General features: G+C 34.6%; 2 protein-coding genes across 5 annotated transcripts in view; one reads left to right on the top strand and one right to left on the bottom strand.

Moving 5' to 3' along the window:
• Nucleotides 1-7025: 7025 nt before the first annotated feature.
• On the top strand, nucleotides 7026-20063 carry LOC127974659 (neural cell adhesion molecule 1-like). The gene is made up of 17 exons (XM_052578096.1): nucleotides 7026-7188; nucleotides 9796-9867; nucleotides 10664-10861; nucleotides 10980-11117; nucleotides 12388-12531; nucleotides 12625-12742; nucleotides 13410-13564; nucleotides 14386-14519; nucleotides 14744-14861; nucleotides 14984-15151; nucleotides 15235-15354; nucleotides 15851-15853; nucleotides 16873-17000; nucleotides 17121-17286; nucleotides 17387-17582; nucleotides 18465-18590; nucleotides 19021-20063. The coding sequence occupies exons 1-17, from the start codon at nucleotides 7125-7127 to the stop codon at nucleotides 19058-19060; spliced, it is 2088 nt and encodes a 695-aa protein (XP_052434056.1). The 5' UTR covers nucleotides 7026-7124; the 3' UTR covers nucleotides 19061-20063.
• LOC127974642 (B-cell receptor CD22-like) overlaps nucleotides 19878-20278 on the bottom strand; it is a 42492-nt gene continuing 42091 nt past the window's right edge. For all 4 annotated transcript variants that reach the window (XM_052578067.1, XM_052578066.1, XM_052578065.1 and 1 more), the window contains exon 8: nucleotides 19878-20173. In XM_052578067.1, the coding sequence (XP_052434027.1) occupies nucleotides 20110-20173 (64 nt within the window). In that variant the 3' untranslated portion in view covers nucleotides 19878-20109. The remainder of the gene's footprint in view (nucleotides 20174-20278) is intronic.

Here is a 20278-nt window from a genome sequence, read left to right as displayed (position 1 = left end):
TTGAGAATCACCATCATCTACACACTGTCTATATGGAATCAGTATATTTACAAATGTAATTTAGGCTGCGTGTGCAAATATCGCCAGAGAGTTCGTCTGGCGTCTGCCTGCTCTTCCTGAAGCATCTGTTCACGCCCAGCGCAGTTGTCTCAGACAATAACCTGAGCGTCTGCGTGCGTGTTTGTGTGTGCATTTCTTACTAGCGTGTTTTTATTATATGTCAGCACTATGCTACTGGCTCCAGACTAACACCCCATTGTCTGTGCAACTATTGTTTGTTTACTAGGCCGAAAGAAGGACAAAGACGGGAACAGTTTCTGGTCTACACTTCTGGGAGCTGGCGTCGTGTGGCATCCCCAAAATGGTGGGTGTGGCCTCATTGTTTTGGGGGATTTAAAATGGAAGTTCCTTCACTCTGAAAACTGGCAAACGCTTGGGACATGTACTTCAGATCATCCGAGCTTCCATGGGATCCTGTTCAAACTGAAAAGACATTATGATCAAGGCCTAAAATGCACTAAAATGTAGAGAGGTGTTGAAAAAAAAAAAGACTTTCATCAACCTTCATTTCCCACTGCCCAGCTTTGAAACCACATGCTCCTTCATAATGAAAGAAAATGAATAAGGCCGATTATCACGCTGATATGAAGTCCTTAATGGGTGGACTCGTTCCCAGAGGCCCAGAGGACCATTGCATGAGACCATGCATTGCCTCTGACTGACCTGCTATCAAGCATCGAGGTGCTGGGAAGCTGTGCATGCCAGTTGGCCTCGCTGCTGATAAGGTCAGATTTGTGGAGGTCTCTCCGAGAGAACAGGAGTGGCACAGATCTTGCAGTTAGTGGCAAACCCAATTATATAATGCCTTTATTGCTACCAAGAGTATTTGGAATGGATTTCGAGTTCAGTTCTGGCTAAAATTACAATTTGTCAGCATTTACTCACCCTTCGGTATTGTTTTATTAGTGAATTTGTTTTTTAATTCTCACTACTAACTGTTAACTACAACTTTTGTTTCAATAAACTCCTAATTTGCTGCTTATTAATAATTAGCAATGTAATTTAATTTAATTTAACAACATATGATGTTGCATAAAACCTTACTGATAAGAAAAATAAAACAATTCTGCAAAATGTCAGTTTATGTTTTTTTTTTCACTGTAAATTATAAGATGACTTGCTCTTATTCACTTCAAATTATTATTTTCTTTAATTAAATGTAACAAACATTTACTGTAAAATCTGTAAAAATAAAAAATATATATATTTTCACATCATCGTTCAAATCATCTGAAGCCATAAAATAATAGCTTACACTGTTAACAAAACAAACAAGTAAACAAACAAATGGAAAATGTACTTGTGATTTTCTACCATGACATTATGCATTAGTTTTACAGACATTTCTGGACATAGGTCTTAAACACAACACAATGCAGCGCAAAATTTAAAATATGGGTAAAAAGCTTGTAAAAAATTGATATGAGAAAACCCTTAATTTTCCTATTTATTTACAGTGTTTTTTATTTATTTATATATTTATGTGTGAGACTGTGGTAATGTGATATGTAAAACCTGTGCAAACCAAATTTCCCAAGTGGTGAATAAAATCAACTGCCAGCATATGTCTGATTCTGTTAAATAAATAATAATAAATAAAATGTAATAAATGTTCTTTAAAAAATAAAAATCTTATTTAAAAAAGATAGGGTATATATGTGTTGGATGGGGATTGGATCTTTGCTCTGCCCTTTGGGTAATGTTCATCATTGTTTTGACCCACACCTATGTTGAATACTCATTTGTCTAGTCCTGTTATATATATATATATATATATATATATATATATATATATATATATATATATATATATATATATATATATATATATATATATATATATATATATATAAAATCTGTTTTGAGATGTGCTGAAGTTGCATTTGGTCCCATACTTTATCACATACCTTGTCAGTGCTGTGTGCTTGCTTGGCCCTTTGTTGTGATAAACAGGTTTTCCAGCCAGTTCTATCATATAACCTTTACAATTAATGCAGAATGCAGCAACAAGATACATTTTTGATGAGCCAAAAATAACGCATGTCACACGTTTATCAGTTTGCACTGGCAACCAATAGCTGCTCGTATAAAATTCAAGGCATTAATGTCTGCCTACAAAACCACCACTGGCTCTGCACCCCTTTACCTAAATTCATTACTTCAGGCGTATGTGCTCTCTAGAAGCTTGAAAAAGAGGCACAAAATCACTTTCACTGAAATCACCACTCAATGGAGAGTCCTTAGCCATTTTTACGAATCGGCTAAAAACACCTCTTCTATTTTTTTTTTTTACTCTATAACGCTAGCACTCTCTATTCTAATTCTATTCTTTAAAAAACTTTGTCCCTTTTAGACATGCACTCTATAATTTTACTGCTTCTTTTCTTTTTTTCTTTTTTAAAGCACTAGCTTTTCTAATCTTTTTCTATTCTATCTGTTTTCTTTTTATTTATTATACAACTAACAAAAGCAAAAAAGGACTCTAACGCTAGCTTGCTCTATTCTTTTCTATTTTGTCTGTTTTCTTTTTATTTATTATACAAAAGTGACTATATATTAGTAAAATCAGCCAAAATCAGGCAATTTTCAGTGGTGATCGTTGATACGTGAGGCCACATCCCATGGGGCTGAAACAACGGCTATTGTTTTCTAAACGCAAACGTGCTGAGCTCTAATTTATCAGAGCAGGTGAGTCAAACTTCTGACGTGGATTGTTCTGCCAAGACAAAAATAACCTTTTGTTTGTTTATAAACCATCTTTACTGCTGATTACTCTACCACGATACGTGACTGTAATCATTGCATCCTTTAGGAAGACATGCTTGTGTTGGGACAAAGACTTTCATCATTGTAATGGATTGTAACTCATTGAATCTTATTTCTTTTTGTGGCACACTCCTTTTTTTGGTCACTACAGAATTCTCCCACTTCCATTATTGTGTTAATTAATATCATGACACTGGATAAAATAGATTAGAATCAATTAGAATTAGAATGTACTTTTTAATCAAACAAGCAAAAATATGACAGTTTAGCTTAGAGTATAATTCATTCTAATTCAAACATAGAAAAAACACATTTGTGTGAAGTTAAAAACTGTTTATTTACTGATACATAGTAGTCTTGCTTGACACCATCTTCAAGGGTGTAATACATTGATCAGATCTAATCTTAATAAATGGTTTATGATAAATATTTCATTTAAAAATGAATATTTCCAGATAAGATGATGCAGATGTGCTTGGCACAAGGAGTGTAAAAGCTGAAACATTTGGGTTTTTCCAACACAAATGGAAATGTAGTTGTGTTATTTTGCAGCTATTGAGCAGTTTGGTTAGTCGGCAAGTTTGCTTTTATTGGTGATCTTAATTCATGATCTTTTGTGGCATCCAATTTATAGAATATCAGCCCTAAATAGTATGTGAAATAAGAATTGGTTTATCCCAAAGTGTAGTAGGCTTTCTGAAGTGATTATCCTGGAGGTATCCAGAAGGTTTACTTTTTCTGGACTTTATCTTAATTGTTAATATTGCCCACAACACATGGACCCTTTTCACAGAGTGTGATGATATGTAAATTGTATGCATGCTAAAAAAAAAAACAGCACAGCATTTACTGTGAAGTCAAATCAAATGTAAGGTAACCGGATGTGTCACTTCCTGGGAACACTTCCTGGGTTTTTGTTAAATGTGAGCCAAAATCATCACAATTAAAAGAACCAAAGACTTAAACTACTTCAGTCTGTGTGCCCTGAATTTATTTCAATACACGAATTTCACAATTTGATTTGAATTACTGAAATAAATTAACTTTTCCACGACTTTCTAATTTATTGAAATGCACCTGTATGTTCCCATATCACGTTGCTCACACAGTTCATTTCATTCTGAGCTGAAAAGTTTGTCTCATGGTTAATCGAGGCATAAAACGGTATTATTAAATGGATAAAGTCACAAAATTCTTGAATTCTTGAACTTAATGAAACTCAGTTTCAGTGTTTGTAGATTGAGACAGATGCAGGTAACTCAAACACGCAACTTTCGTCTCTCTTTTTCTCAGAACGGCCATCTTTTAGGGAAAAAAGGCATTTGCATCACTGGATATATAGCTGTCAGTCATTTATCATTTTAGCAGTGGACTAATGTTAAATGATTAGCATTTTGCAACTTTCCATCTCTTTTCCTGCTGGAATTCGCGCTCTGCTTCTGTGAACAGTAAACCGCACCAACTTTGATTAGCCAGCTCAATTATTTTGACATAATAACCACTGTGACAGACCAGACTGTTAATGTAACTTTCAAAGCTTTTTGTCATCCTATCAACAACCATAAGGGAGTGCAGCAGATCTATCAGTGCAAGAATTTCAAATATTTGGGGGGACAGTTTTGGGCTTTTTAATTTTTGACCCTATGTACGCGTGCCATTGTCGACCCCTAGTAATAAATATGCAAAGTCCCTTTATTGGATAGATAGATAGATAGATAGATAGATAGATAGATAGATAGATAGATAGATAGATAGATAGATAGATAGATAGATAGATAGATAGATAGATAGATAGATAGATAGATAGATAGATAGATCGATCGATCGATCAACGCGGAAGTTGATTTTTTAATGAAGTTTTCCATTTCATTAGCCGATGTAGGGAAATAACGAGAAGTACAGTAAACGGTAAAACGTGTGTTCATAATTGAGATAATCTATTAAAATAATATGGTAAGAAACAGCAGTTTGCAAAATCGAGCATCAAAACAAGCTGTTTTGTATGGTTTAAAAAATAGTTAAAATGAGAAGGGAAGCCAGACACATTAAATTTACAAATGGCTGGTCCTGCTCCGGGAAAATCAAGCAGCAACGGTGTTTCTCTCTAGTGAAGAAAAACAGCACAGCTGTGAAGAAGTACTGAAATATAAAATCCGGAGTAGAGCTGGAGCGGAGTGATTACAGACGCTGTGTGTGCTGAGGGGAAGTCACTCCGCTCCACTCATAAGCCATACTCCAGACCGCCTTTCATTCTCTGTTGTTTAGCGACAAACGTTTGATGAAAATTTACAATATAAAACTTGTAATTTTGCTGTAATACTGAATATTAGGTCACTTCCATGATACAGCAAACCTAACATTACATAGCGTATCATAAATCAAAATATTAAGGTAAGTTTTTGAACGTGACTTAAACTAAACTTATTTAGGCTATGTAAGTTATTATTTTGTTTGAATCTAATCCCGAATTTTTTTATAATATTACCAAGGGGCAACATAGAAAAAACAGAAGGGGACCTAGGACGGATCCTTGTGGCACTGCATATTTTACTATTGTTAAATTATATGACAACCCATTTAAATAAATAAAATGGTAGCGATCAGACAGGTAGGATCTAAACCATCTTAGAGCCTGCCCTTGAATACCTGTGTAGTTTTGTAATCTATCTATGAGTATGTCATGATCTATGGTGTCGAACGCAGCACTAAGATCAAGTAAAACTAGCAATGAGATGCAGCCTTGATCTGACGCAAGAAGCAGGTCATTTGTAATTTTTACAAGTGATGTTTCTGTGCTATGGTGGGGGCTGAAACCTGACAAATTCAAAATCTGAGATTCTTCATACAGATCATTATTTTTGCAGGAAGGAGCTCAATTGAGCAGACACAATTTTTTGTAAAATTTTAGACATAAATGGAAGATTTGAAATAGGCCTATAATTTGCCAGTTCACTAGGATCTAGTTTTGGTTTCTTAATAAGAGGCTTAATAACCGCCAGCTTAAATTGTTTTGGGACGTGACCTAAAGAGAATGACGAGTTAATATAATACAGGTAACAACTCTTTCAGTAATTTAGTGGGTACAGGATCTAATAAACATGTTGTTGGTTTAGATACAGTGATACATTTATTTAGCTCTTCCTGTCCTATAGTTGTAAAGCACTGCAGTTGAGTTTATCTTTGGGTGAGATGGATGAAACTGAAGTATTAGACACTGTAGAATCTACATTTGCAATTGTATTTCTAAAGTTATCTATTTTATCAGTGAAGAAATTCATAAAGTCATTATTTGAATCAGGTGGCGTCTGGTTGTTTGTTAATTTAGCCACTGTGCTAAATAAAAACCTTGGATTGTTTTGGTTATTTTCTATGAGTTTGTGGATGTGCTCAGCCCTGGCAGTTTTTAGAGCCTATCAATAGCTGGACATACTGTTTTTCCATGCAATCCTAAAAACTTCCAAGTTAGTTTTTCTCCATTTGCGTTGCGTTACGTTGCGTTGCGTTTGTGTATTTTTGGGTCCAAATAGCAGTTGAGATAGATCAGGCAGGTTTTCTGCGAATCTGTCTTTGGTGGCTGGAACAATAGTTCTGCCAGACGGTAACGCTGAGACATATAGTTAATATCAGTTAAACGCAGCATGCACGATACAAGGAAATGGTCTGTAACATCATCACTTTGAGGTACGATATCTATATCAGTAAGATCGATTCCATGCGATATAATTAAATCTAGTGTATGATGAAAACGATGAGTGGGCCCGGTGACATTTTGCTTGAATATTAAACGTGAATATTAAAACGTGAATATTATTTGTCAGTGATTTAACTATTACACTTTTGAAGTATATAGTTTTTTGGTATGATAACATACATAAATGTTGATTACGTAGCTACTGAAAATATATATAATTAAATATATCAATATATCAGTAATTAATAAACAATAATTTATTCCATTTTTATTTTATTCACTGACGTGTACATGCGTTACTTTATCTTCCAGATGTTTTTAATCATCTTCAATAAAATGCAAGATCGTGAGATAAAAATATGTTCCTCCACCAAGTGTCAGGGGACGGCGGGGCTCGTTTCATCCGGTGCGCAGGAGGGGAGGGTCGCTGGCGTCTGGGCGGCGGAGTGTGTCTCCGCATCCCTGCGCTTCATCGTCTGAATGAAGCATCGGGAGTTTTGGGGTCAGATCCTGCAGATAACCAGGTTCCTGTCTGTCTCTGTCATAGCATATAAAATCATGGAGAACACGCTGCCTGTTAGACTGCAAGAGAGGTGCTCTGGAAGAGATGACTGCAAGTATGATGATGCTCAGGCTGTGTGGACTCCTTCTTATATGCTCTAGTCTAATTGGTAAGCAGGGTTTTACTTTCCTAATATTTGACTGTAATTTAATGTCTCTGTTAGGCTACTTATTGACTTGCTTTTACATGCAGTGGTGTCCAAAAGTGTGAGTCCAAATTGGAATATAGCCTATGGTTTATTAAAAAAATACTATTTTCAGTACAGTACAGCATTTTTTTATTTAAAGTTTTCACTCATATTGCCTTGCTGACAATGTCATTTGAATCAGCACTTTTATGTTAGGTTATATCAGAAAAATATGAATATTTTCAAACATTTGTATATGAATATAGCCAACACACACACACACACACATATACAGTACAATATTATTTGTTATTTTGAAATATGGGGTTTACTATACAATTTACATTTTAAACAGGTAGAATTTTAATATTACATTTTAATATAATATATAATATAATATAATATAATATAATGATAGGTAAAAATTGTTAGTCTGAAAGTACTGTAAGTAGCTTTGGATAAAAGCGTCTGCTAAATGCATAAATTCTTTTTTATATACAGTGGGGATCGAAAGTTTGGGCACCCCTTGCAGGTGCTGTGAAAATGCGAGTAATTTTCAAAAAATAAGAGAGATCATACTAAATGCATGTTATATTTTATTTAGTACTGTCCTGAGTAAGATATTGTACATAAAAGATATTAACATTTAGTCCACAAGACAAAATAAATGCTGAAATTATTAAAATAACCCCACTCAAAAGTTTGGGAACCCTTGGTTCTTAGTACTGTGTTCTGTTACCTGATGATCCTTGACTGTCTTTCTGTTTTGTGATGGTTGTGCATGAGTCCCTTGTTTGTTCTGAACAGTTAAACTGAGCAGCGTTCTTCAGAAAAATCTTTAAGCTCCTGCAGATTCTCCAGTTTTCCAGCATCTTTGCATATTTGAACCCTTTCCAGCAGGGACTTTATGATTTTGAGATACATCTTTTCAGACTGAGGACATTTGAGGGACTCAAACACAACTATTTAAAAAGATTCAAACATTCACTGATGCTCCAGAAGGAAACAAGATGCATTAAGAGCTGGGGGGTGAAAACTTTTGAACACGATGAAGATGGCCAAATTTGTCTTATTTTGTTGAAATATTTTTTTTTTCCCATTTAGTTCTGCCCTTCTTAGGCAACAGAAGATACTTTTATGTTTCCCGGTACACAAATTAAGTACAATTTACATTGATCTTCAAATTCCAAAAGTTTTCACCCCCCAGCTCTTAATGCATCTTGTTTCCTTCTGGAGCATCAGTGAATGTTTGAATCTTTTTAAATAGTTGTGTTTGAGTCCCTCAAATGTCCTCAGTCTAAAAAAAAAGATGTATCTCAAAATCATAAAGTCCCTGCTGGAAAGGGTTCAAATATGCAAAGATGCTGGAAAACTGAAGAATCTGCAGGACCTTAAAGATTTTTCTGAAGAACGCTGCTCAGTTTAACTGTTCAGAACAAACAAGGGACTCATGCACAACCATCACAAAACAGAAAGACAGTCAAGGATCATCAGGTAACAGAACACAATTTTTTTGTCTTGTGGACTAAATGTTAATATCTTTTATGTACAATATCCTACTCAGGACAGCACTAAATAAAAAATAACATGTATTTAGTATGATCTCTCTTATTTTTTGAAAATTACTCATATTTTCACAGATTCTGCAAGGGGTGCCCAAACTTTCGATCCCCACTGTATATATAAAGTTTTCACACATATTTCTGTGCTGACAATATCAATACAATATTGTATGAAATTAGCATTTTAAGACATTAGCATGTAAATATATGTGCATTATTATATGGTTTCATGATTTGTTCATCTGTAATTTTTTAAATCTCAAATGTACATTTACATTTTATTATTATTAAAATAAATTTAATCTGTGTATAATTCTAATATATCCTATTTGTTGTTATCTGCTTTTTATTTTTCTCTTTATATTACAAAATGTACTTATTGAATTGTTTATTTACCTACTAATGCTTTTTTGTCTTGAAATGAAAGTTGAAATATATACAGTATATATATATATATATATATATATATATATATATATATATATATATATATATATATATGGAGATCAATTTAAAATATCACTTTCTCATGTGAAGGAGATTGTTTCCCTTTCAAAAGAAAGCTGTGTTGCTCTGTTCTTTGTAGCTGGATGTCTTTGATCACTTATACAGGAAGAAATATTGCTTTGCAAGGGAAGCCAGCCATTTCCACTGTACATTTACCCTTTTCCTCATCTGTAAGCCAATATTATAAAAAGAAAAAAAAAGAAAAGAAAAATTCAGAAGTAAAGCAGACTTGGATTAAAACACACACACACGCAAAGGGTTCCTTATTAAAATATGTTTTAATGAAGAACTTTTAATATCTATATGAACCTCTGCATTGCCGATATATATATATATCTTATATAAATTATATATCTTAAAGTCTTGTTTCAAAATGTTATTTTCACAACCAAAAAATAAAAATAAAAAATGCAATCAAAATGTTTTTTGGGGGAAATCAGATTTTTTGGAACCTTTCATGTGTAAGAGTATAGAGCTGATTTGTTAATAATTTGTGGTTATGTGTTTTCTTTCATTTTAGATGCTAAATTAGACATAATCAGTGGTGACCCAGATATTCAGGTGGGACAAGAGACTCTGCTTTTGTGCAAAGGTTGGTGTGTTTAGTACTAAGAATTAATTAATTGACACAAATAATGACCTCAAATTATATCTGTATTACTAATTCACTTAAACATGTCTTAATGTTGTTGCATTAGCTACAAAATACAAGACTGAATAGACATGAATGATTCCATTTTGGAAACAAATCCGAGCTCAGTGTGACTTTTTGACTGTATGAGTTCTCCTCAAGTGCCAGCAATACATTTTGTTTTCTTTTTGAAGTATCTATCATTTGAAACCTAACAAACATGTTTTTATGAAGTAGTTTGTTTGAAAAGCTTTCTTGAGCTTTTTTTTAATTAAATTGCATTTGGTTTGAGGTTTCTTGTTACATTCTTTGTCCAAATACTTTTGGAGGCCTTTGAAAAGCATAACAATCTGTACCAGTCAAAAAAAAGAATATATTGCTGATATAATGTAACTTTCATAAAATAACCAAGAAGGTGTTGTTTTTAGTGTTAATCTGTGAAATATTACAATATAAATAGTAATATTATCCGTATATTGTCAACATTACGGGACACGTTTTTGCTGCTTACCACATTTTTTGTGTCTGCTTAACTGAATAAATGACTATTATAAACCATAACTTGTATTATGTCATAGTTAATTAATGCCATATGGACATTCATACACTCATCTCTGGTGGATAACAGAGTAGTTCCTAAATGTAACATTGAAATAAGTTGTTTTTGGAAAGATGTTTTGAAACTTATGTATTACGAAAAGTCACATGAAAAATAAATTCTTTTCTTTTCTTTTCTATGTTCTGTTGCGTGGTTCAGCTGATTCAGAGGGAGATTTTAGTTGGTTGAAAGATGATGAAGAAATCGATGAAGATCGCCATGTAGTCGAGAAAATTGATGAGTCCTCGAGTAAACTGATCTTGAAGAATGTTGAATTGAATGATGCTGGAAACTATACCTGCGTGTTTGAAAATGATCAAGGACAGAGAAAGATTACCTACCAGATCTACGTCTACCGTAAGTTCCCTTCTTCTGGTTCTTGTTCCTGAAGACTCATAATGTTCCTGAGCATATTAACTTGTGGATTCACAAAATGTGTAAATGATTCTCATTTGAAATTTTGTCCAACAATCAGAAACACCGGACTTTGGCGACACATCAGTGTACCATGAATTTCTGGTGAACCAGACAGTGGAGATTCCCTGCGAGGTGTCTGGGCAGCCTGCGGTGGAGATCCTCTGGTTTCGGAATGATAGCATCATTAAAGATGACGGTAAGGAGATGGCCATGCTGCAGGTTCTTCTGCTCTTTTATGTGGTATGGGGGTCTCCTCACCTTCCTTGCTATCAGTGATGCCTGTAGATGGCAGGATGGTGGTCGATCTGGTAATGTTGGTGGGAGGGGCTTTTGCATTCATTTTCTGACCGATTTGCAAACTAATCGAGAGATGTTTCTTGCTGGAAGTTGGGAAACATCTGTGAACGGTTTGGTTTAGTGTTTTTTCTTCCTGTCTGATGGTGAGGCCAAAAGAAACAGCTCCAAAACAACAAACCCTGACCCATTTCAAGTAAACACCACCATTGACAACCTTAATGGGACAGTTCACCCCAAAATGAAAAGTCTATTATTATTAACTCACACTTCTTCTTTTTTGTTCCACAGGGTTTGGAATTTTATGAGGGCTCTTTGGAAAAAATGTGTGTCGACATTTCTACTTAGTGATATTCTGTTGGTCTTTACATGACTCCAAGTATTTTTAGTGTGTGTTTTTAGTATATCCAGTGATTGGCAATTTGGCATTAAATTCCAGTCGAAAAACAGATAAGCGTGAATCTGGCAATGTTTTATTACATTCAGTGTTTACATATCACACACACTTTGAAATGTCTAATGAGTTGCTAATGAGTCTAATGAGACTCGTTCGCTAACATGTTTCATTCCGTTCCATTTTGCAAATTTCACAACACTTTCAAAGTGAGATGCCCAGTGCAGCTAAAAGAATGTTCAGTTTTATCCAAAAAAAAATTAAATGTCTGGTGAATGGTGCTAAAAGATTAATGCTCTATAAAGAAAACCCTACAACCTACAATTAGCTTTTTTTTTTTTTTTAAAGACACGCTATTTAGCTTAAGCAACCATGCAATTTTAACTTTCATCTTTGAGCTCTTTTATAGAGTTTAACTTGTAACTGAGCACTGCACGTCACAAGTTCAGGTGAGCTACTTAGCAAGTTTACAATGACAGATAAGCCAGATATATGGAGATGCAAATGTATTGTGCAAGGACTCAGGATGAACTGGAATCATTATTTATATGAGAAGTAATAAAAGCTGTTGGTGATCATGTTGTAGTTTTTGGAGAGACATGTTTTTCCCAGTGAGTCTATTGCTAAATAATGATAAGAGTTTTGGTTTTGTGGCGAACTGGCCATTTAAGAGTGTGTGTGGGCTTTTAAATTCTTAGTCTTATGAACTTAAAGTAATACTATTGCATCTTTGACATTTCTCATGCTCTACAGTAACTTCCCTCTTCTCTTTGTACAGGACGAGGTAATCTCAGAATCCTGTCAGATAAGTCTCTGCAGATTTCAGGAATTCAGCAGGAAGACAGCGGAACCTACACGTGTGTGGGCAGGATCAAGGGACGCCCCACAGAAAGGAGGCTCCAGATCTCTGTTGATGTTAATGGTGAGGACATAGATGAATTAATCATGTTTGTTCTTAATGTGGTCAGGCTGAATATGTCCTCTTAATATCTGCTTTACACATCCCATTCTCCAGAGCCACCAACTGTCCTGATTGACCAGGACACAAAAAGGGTTTTGGCCAGACCCGACACCACTGTGTCTATAACCTGCCGGGTCAAAGGAGTACCCCGTCCAAATATTTCATGGACACTGTATGTATATCAGTAGAAAATGCTATAATATTTCTTCCATGCTTACCTATTATCTTTTAATATTTGGGAATCTGCTTTTGAAGTCAAAAGTTTTAGTTCTTACTTGTTACATGCAAATAATCCATCCTGACTACTTCTATTGCTCCATTTCAAAACATAGTGAGCTACCTACAAAGGCAGCATAATAGGTATTACAGACAAGCTGCTGCCTTTTTAGAGACAAATTTCAGGCAAATTTCATGCAGATAATGACAGTTCTGAATGCTTTACATAAAGCAATGCATAATAAAAAAATAAAAATTAATAGGAGAACTTGATTTAAAATTTATTTAAAACAAATTATAAATTGATTATAAATACAAAAAAAAATTTTTTTTTAGTCCACTAATAAAATTAGCATTTTGGTACTGTTATTTTAGAACCACCCTAATGCTAAATGTTATTGAAATCAGTTGTAGACAGCAAGGCAGCTCAGTAATGTTTGGAACAGAGCCTATACGGCATGTGTTTACACATATTCTTCAGTCTTAGAGTCCATCTTGTCGTTTTGTATATTTGGAGTTTCCCTTTGTCTCTTAGTTGTTAGTTTTCCTCCCATGAATATATTTGTGTAGTCTTAATGAACAATAGTGGCAAACAGACTTTGTTTCTGGATCTTTCCCCTCAGCCCATCCACCTCTGACGAGTCCCGTCACAAATACAGCTCTGATAAGAGTGAGCTCACCATCTCTGCAGTGACCAGGAGGGATTTTGGAAAGTATGTCTGCAAGGCTACCAATAAGATTGGGGAAGACTCCGACACATTTACTCTGGATGTCTCAGGTAAAACAAGACTATCTTAGAAAACTTTAAATGAAGTCATGTGTCTATACTTTCTGAAAGTGCAGAGGCATTGAATGTGGCAGCTGGTCTGCATCCATTTGTTTTTAGTCAATATACAGTAACAAACTTTAACATGAATCAAAATTGATCCCATTTACCATCTTAATGAATATTTACTCTCCAAATGAAGGGATTTCTTTTATTTCTTCTATGGCCAGTAAGTTTCGAAAGTTGGCCGATACTGGTTGTAAAATGTTACATACTGGATTCGTTGGCTGCGAACACCCATTTTTCATGATCCTGTCAATCCATTCCTGAAGAATAAAATCAAGACAAGCAAGCATATTCTTTCTGAAGATCCTGTTTTATTTAAGTCAAATTGGTTGTGAAATGTGTCATGCTGAGTGTAAACTCCAGTGAATTTGTGTTTACGGCTCAACTGGTTGTTTTTTCCTCTACTTTACTTTATTTGCCTTTCTTTGCAATTTTGTTCAGCCAAAGGTTTATTCCAAAAAAAAATTTTACTACAGTCACAAACACAGATATGGGGAATTTGATATCATGCAAGCAATCAAATTGACACTCTCCAATATGCCAGATGGCCCAGACCCAAAAAAAACTCACTGTTACCCTTTTGTATGATATAAAAATAGATATTTAATGAATTTATTTCCATAGTAGTTATATATTTATGGTTCAATGTATATATTTATATTTATTATTCAACTTTTGAAGATAAGTATGTTTTTTTTTATTGTTTTTCTTTGCCGCCTAAAATGTTATTTTTAATTGAATTTTTTTCTTTTTTGATCATTATTCAGAACGGCCAACTGTAGTTTTGGATCAACCCAAGCTGGCGGTTATTCCAGGAGAAACTGGATCTGTGATCTGCAATGCCACAGGACATCCAACACCAACCGTACAGTGGGTCAGGAAGTCTACCAAAGAAAAAATGGTGAGAGACATCTTAATCGCAAAACGTTTTTGAAATATGCTTAATAGACAACATTTGCATGGGTTAAGGGCAATATTATTATAATTGTATTATTAGTGATGGTGGTGAAGACTGGGAGAGATTCTACATCTACAGGAAATTTGAGCCACGTACTCTTCTCTTCAGTCTTAATGATTTTTTCCCGTCTCTTATTGTCTTTCCTTTTTGCACGAACGTGTGGGCAGATGATTGTGGAGGATTCTAAGCTTATTCTTAAAAACGTAATGCCCTCTGATGGTGGCTTGTACTCCTGCATAGCCAACAATACGGCAGGAACAACCACTGAGGACTTCCAGCTGATCAGTAAGGCTCTTGTCATGGCTTCAGTAGTAGTTAACTAACTTTGATTTGTTGATGTCTTGAATTTCTGCATAAACTTTCAATATTACTTCTCATTATTCTGTTCTGTTCCTCTCTCTCAAAAGCCTGGCCTGGGACACCCGCTAAGTTCAGTGTGGCTTCGGGGCCCTCCTCTTCTGTCCTCATCCGGAGAGCCCCAGTGCAAGATGGAGGGTCCTCCATTACCCAGTTCATCCTTCAGTGGAAGAAACCGTCTGAAGACACCTGGAGTCAAAGCGCTGTCAAGCCCTCAAGTAAATAAGTCAATCCAAAAAGTGTAGTTTGTTTTGATTGTTTTGTAAATTTAAATGTATAAACAAAATGCTTACATTTGTAGATCTCCTGGAGATCACGGGCCTTGAGCCATACACAGAGTACCTCATTCGTTTTGCGGCCAAAAACTCTCATTTCCAGGGGAACTTCTCCACAGAACACAAGATCTTCACCAAGTCCCACCGTGAGTATCAGCAGAGATCTTTTCTGTCTATTCACTTCATCTGCTTCATGCAGTATCTACTATTTTTGATGTTGATAGCTATTATTAAAATTGTTAGAACTTTTCATGCCATTGGAAGGACACATGGAATCTTCACTCAATTTAGCACGCAGCTGACTTGATTATTATTATTATTATTATTATTTATTTTTTTTGCTTAGCTTAAATAAATTAAGAGGCTATTTGCACTTAAAACCTTTTGGACCATTAGGACCATACAATATCTGTATCTGTGTCTACGTATGTATCTGTGTCTGCAGATTTTATTAAGATAATTTTGTTACAGTTGATACCATGTCATGCTGTCGTTCTTGATCTTCACGTATGTTCATGATTTGCTTCCGCTGCCCGTTCTTCCTCTAATTGCCTCCTGCTTGATGATGACGATCTCCCTGCATTACGACCTGCTCCTGGTCCCGGGTCCCGTCCATTGCCTTATTCTGCCCTTCCTTTGCAGATGGTAATTCAAAATTTTAAATGCATACATATCCAGTTGATAGGCTAAAACACAAGCCTAATTGTTTACTGGCATATATATGTGTGAAAATGAGTTTACCTGCATGTTTTCAATGCTGGAGAAAGTGAGAAAATTGCTACTTCAGGTTTCCTTCAGCATGAAATCAATGTTGGTCTACCACTCTCGCACATCTGTACTAGAGTGAATAAGTTTGGAGCTTATCCACTGGATTGTCAATTACTGAAGTGTGATGCTGACAATATAACTTTAATATAATACAGAGGCCAACAGTGAAACATCAAATATAGCATTCTTAGAATAATTAGGGTTGGGTGTTAAAAATGTACAATCATTTTCATGTGCTTTTTATTTGGCCAATGACTAGTTTTGTAAGAGATCTATCACTTATCCTAAACTAAACAGTGTTTATTTTTGGTGTTTGATTCATTTCTGTGATTTAAAATCACTAAATAATTGATGCAGTGATCCATTTTTCATCTCTTCCTTGTGTTCATTTAATAAATTAGTATAAAAAACATGCATTTTGAATGTATCTTAGGAACAACCACTGACTCTAAATGTATTTTTAGTTTTTGTGTTAAACATGTTAAATTAATTTAGCAATTAGCTGTTTAAGAGAAACTTAAATATCAGTATTTAGAATACCATTCAAAATTTTGGGGTCAGTAGGATTTTTTGAAAGTGTGTGTTCCTTTGAACTTAAATCCTTTTGAAAAAAAAGTTTCCACAAAAATGTTAAACAGCTCGACTGTTTTCAGCATTGAATCAGCAAATTCAAATGATTTCTGAAGGATCGTGTGACACTGAAGACTGAAGTTATAATGTTGAAAATTCAGCTTTTGCATTACAAGTAAAATCATTAATATATATTCAAATACATTCAAATAGAAAACCATTTTTATTGTAGGCCTACTTTTGATCAAATGCAGGCTTGGTGAGCATAACATTTTGCAGCCTTTTTTTGCTCCTTGTATCTAATGTTTCCTCTTTCCCTCGTGTAGGTGAACCCGACAGCCCCATTATGTCTCTGAGCGAGAAGAAGCTGGAAAAGAACTCATTCTCCATCCCCATTAAACAACTGAAAAATGAAGGCTCTCCCATCCTACACTACATTGTACGCTACAAAGGGGTCAGTCTGAAGTCGAAAACTTCTCACTATATCTCTGCAGTATATGTATTTTTCATGTTGTTTAAATATGTGGAGTGCAACCCATATATCTAAATGTAAAATGTCACTCATTTGGAACAGAACAAGGAAAATGAGGAATGGATTGAAAAAGAAATTCCTGGAAACTCCAGCGAAATCCAGCTGAATAATCTCCAGTATGATGCTGACTATCAAATGGAAGTTTATGCAGTAAACCAGAATGGCTCCTCCAGCACTGCCAAAATGAACTTCACCGTCCCACAACCTGGTAGGACTGATTAGAGCAAGCTTAACAATATCATGCATTATGTCCTTACCAAATAGTTCACCCTTTTAGTGATATGAATTGATTTCTCTTTCTCTTGCAGTCAGTCAGCCGGCGTTAGGGAAAGGAGGAGTGGTGGGAATTGTAATGTTCATCTTCTTGGTGCTGATGGTGTCAGTAGATGCTTTCTGTTGTTACACCAAACACTGCGGCCTGCTTAATTTCCTCGCTCACAAAATATTTGGATACAAGATTTCAGTGTCTAAAGGACTGGATGAAGAGGCCAATAATTCCACTGGGTAAGACAACTTCATCCTTAAGTGCACATGCTGTAGAGATAGACAAAACCGTTCTTTTCTGTCCTAGATTTCCGAGTCATTGTTTGCACATAATTCTAGTTTATGGTGATTGCATGTTAATCTTTAAAGGAATATTTTACCTTATAATGAAACTCCGCCCTCAATTTCAAATGTTTTCACACTAGAAGTGGATGCAAAACAATCCTAAATAGAGCAAAAGCACAATAAATGTATCCTAAATGAAGTCTTTAAAAAATACTAGTCTTCTGAATACATGTGATACATTTGTGTGAGGAAAAGTCCTAACATTATTTTAATTTTTTGGTGAACTATTCCTGTATGTAAAGTACACACACATCAAGAAAGTGCAAAGATACTTTACTTTGGAATAGAAGTGTAAATAATTAAATAATGTAAAATATATAATAATTATACATTTTATTGTATTCCTCACTGTTATGAACTGGTTTATAACAAAAGCTCATTATAATTGAAACAATAACACTTCACAATAAAGATTGAATAAAGTTTAAAAACAATACAATAAAGAATAGAGGGTTTTTACCAAATGTTTTAAAACCATGTTTAATGTTTTTTTTTTTTTTACTAACATAACAACCGAGATAAATTAATTATATAAATTAATTAAAAAAAATGATGAATGCATTTTAAACTAACAAACTAAGTGTTAATATTTTAAATATGTTTTAGAATACATATAGACAAAATGATTCATAATTCTCAAAAAAACTCATAATTAACAATTAACCTTATGATCTTTTTTTATATTATGTCTAAGATGGTGCATTCAGATGGATTTGCTGTGTCCTGTGTGTGATTGCTCTCTCCTAAGCTTCAGTCCTCTTTTTTCCTTTGGTACAGAGACGTGAAGCTGGGCGGGCTAACACTACCACGAGGCAGCATCCCAAAGCTTCAGTCACCCAGTGGGGCAGTGAATGGCGCTCATTCAGAGGTCACGTGTGACAAAGCGCCTCTTACCAAATTTGAGTAGGTGCCAACCTCAAATGGGTGAATGCAGCTGGGCATTAAAGCTGTCATTCACGAAAAAATGGCATGTGGGCTTTATGTTACACAACCAGGTTTAAAGGCAGAGTTCACCCAAAAATGACCAGTTTGTCATAATTTACTCCTCAAGCTTTCCAAACTACATATGACATTCATGGGTATATGCAACAAAATAGAAAACAATGAGTAAATAATCACTGAATTTTCATGTTTGATAAACTATTGCTTTAAATAAAAAAACGGCCATTTTTCAACTCATGTTTTCACAATTATTACTTTTTATTATATTCTCTATTATTCATTTCCTCAGAAAACAAACAATCCAGCTGCATCATTAACACAGAAAGCAGCTTCTGTATTTTCTCTATCACATTCATTGTAGAAGTAATGATATGATCTCTTTTTTTTGTAGGAAGAAACCAGAATCTGGTGATCCAGCAGCAGAGGCCTAGAGGAAGATATTATACAGGACACAATTTGAATTCACTGAGTGAAGGAGCTTCACACAATCTCGGGACAAATGATTATGAGCTTGAGGGTGAAGTGTGTAATTATTTTTTTTAAATACAATATGTAAGATATATGTAAAACAAAATGTTTAAATTCTACAGCTCTGTGGCGTTATGAAACATGGCTCAACCAATAGCATGAGTTGTGGGGCGGGACCATCTGTTTGTCTGACCAATGACATGAGGGAGTGTTTGAGAAACCTATTTGTAAGATATAAAACTTCATAAATGACATACTTTTTTTTAAGTGATGCTATGGGACATCAACCCCTCATTCAATCATTATAAAGAACGACTGTTATTTGCAGGAAAACGTTCAAGTCATTTAGATTAAACTTATTCAATTGTGATTGTACTACATGGAAATGTAGGAGTATTATGAGTGTGATCCAGCACTGTAAATACTGTACATCACAAATGCTGCTTGAGCTGAATGTATGTTCAGTAGTGAGCAGATAAAAGCAGGATGCAGCTAATATTAGTAATATTACTGTCCTAATGGGAGCATAATATCATAGAATAATAGCATCACTAGTGTATTGTTAATTTATTGTGTGTTTAACATATGCTTGTAGCTTGTATAATATCTTGAAGGAACAGTTGAAAGAAAATGTCCAATGGATTTGGAAAGTTTAATGTGAACGATAATGCCTTTTGTAAAGATAAAAATAACTGTTTGAGTTAGATATAGATATTACTTTGCATTTTATTTGTTTCAACTTCATATATTAAATGTGGATGTAAATACAGATGCCTGCAGAAAGATGTACATATAGATTTATTAATAGTTTTTGATCTTTCCTGTACATTATGTAAATAATTTCTTTAATGCTTCCATACTCATTATATAGAGTGTCTCTATAGTCATGTTGTACTCAGTTATAAATGCATTCGCAACTATAGACATTTGAGATTGTTTTCAATAAAAAGAGATGAATACATTCAACAGCTGCTTGTTAAAGCTCATTATTCACAATGCTAGGAGTCATCATTTAGTGTTTGTAACTAAGAAGGCTGTAGATCACGGTGTCGTTCTCTTGATTTTTGCAAGGTGGTCTACAAAACAAAAGAAATTAAAAGAAAAGGTCTGTTATTGTTTATAGAAAATGGTGAAAAAAATGTCAACGCAGCCAATTCTAGGGTTTACGAATCAATTCCACA

Source organism: Carassius gibelio, chromosome B16 (assembly GCF_023724105.1).
Source record: "Carassius gibelio isolate Cgi1373 ecotype wild population from Czech Republic chromosome B16, carGib1.2-hapl.c, whole genome shotgun sequence".
Taxonomy (NCBI): Eukaryota; Metazoa; Chordata; class Actinopteri; order Cypriniformes; family Cyprinidae; genus Carassius; species Carassius gibelio.
This window is presented reverse-complemented; position numbering and strand designations above follow the sequence as displayed.

Excerpts from the sequence above, each read along its gene's own strand:
- LOC127974659 (XM_052578096.1), top strand. The coding sequence starts at position 7,125 with ATGACTGCAAGTATGATGATGCTCAGGCTGTGTGGACTCCTTCTTATA. Across the intron at positions 11,118-12,387 it reads TAGCATCATTAAAGATGACG|GACGAGGTAATCTCAGAATC; the intron begins GTAAGGAGATGG and ends CTCTTTGTACAG. Across the intron at positions 17,001-17,120 it reads ACATTGTACGCTACAAAGGG|AACAAGGAAAATGAGGAATG; the intron begins GTCAGTCTGAAG and ends CATTTGGAACAG.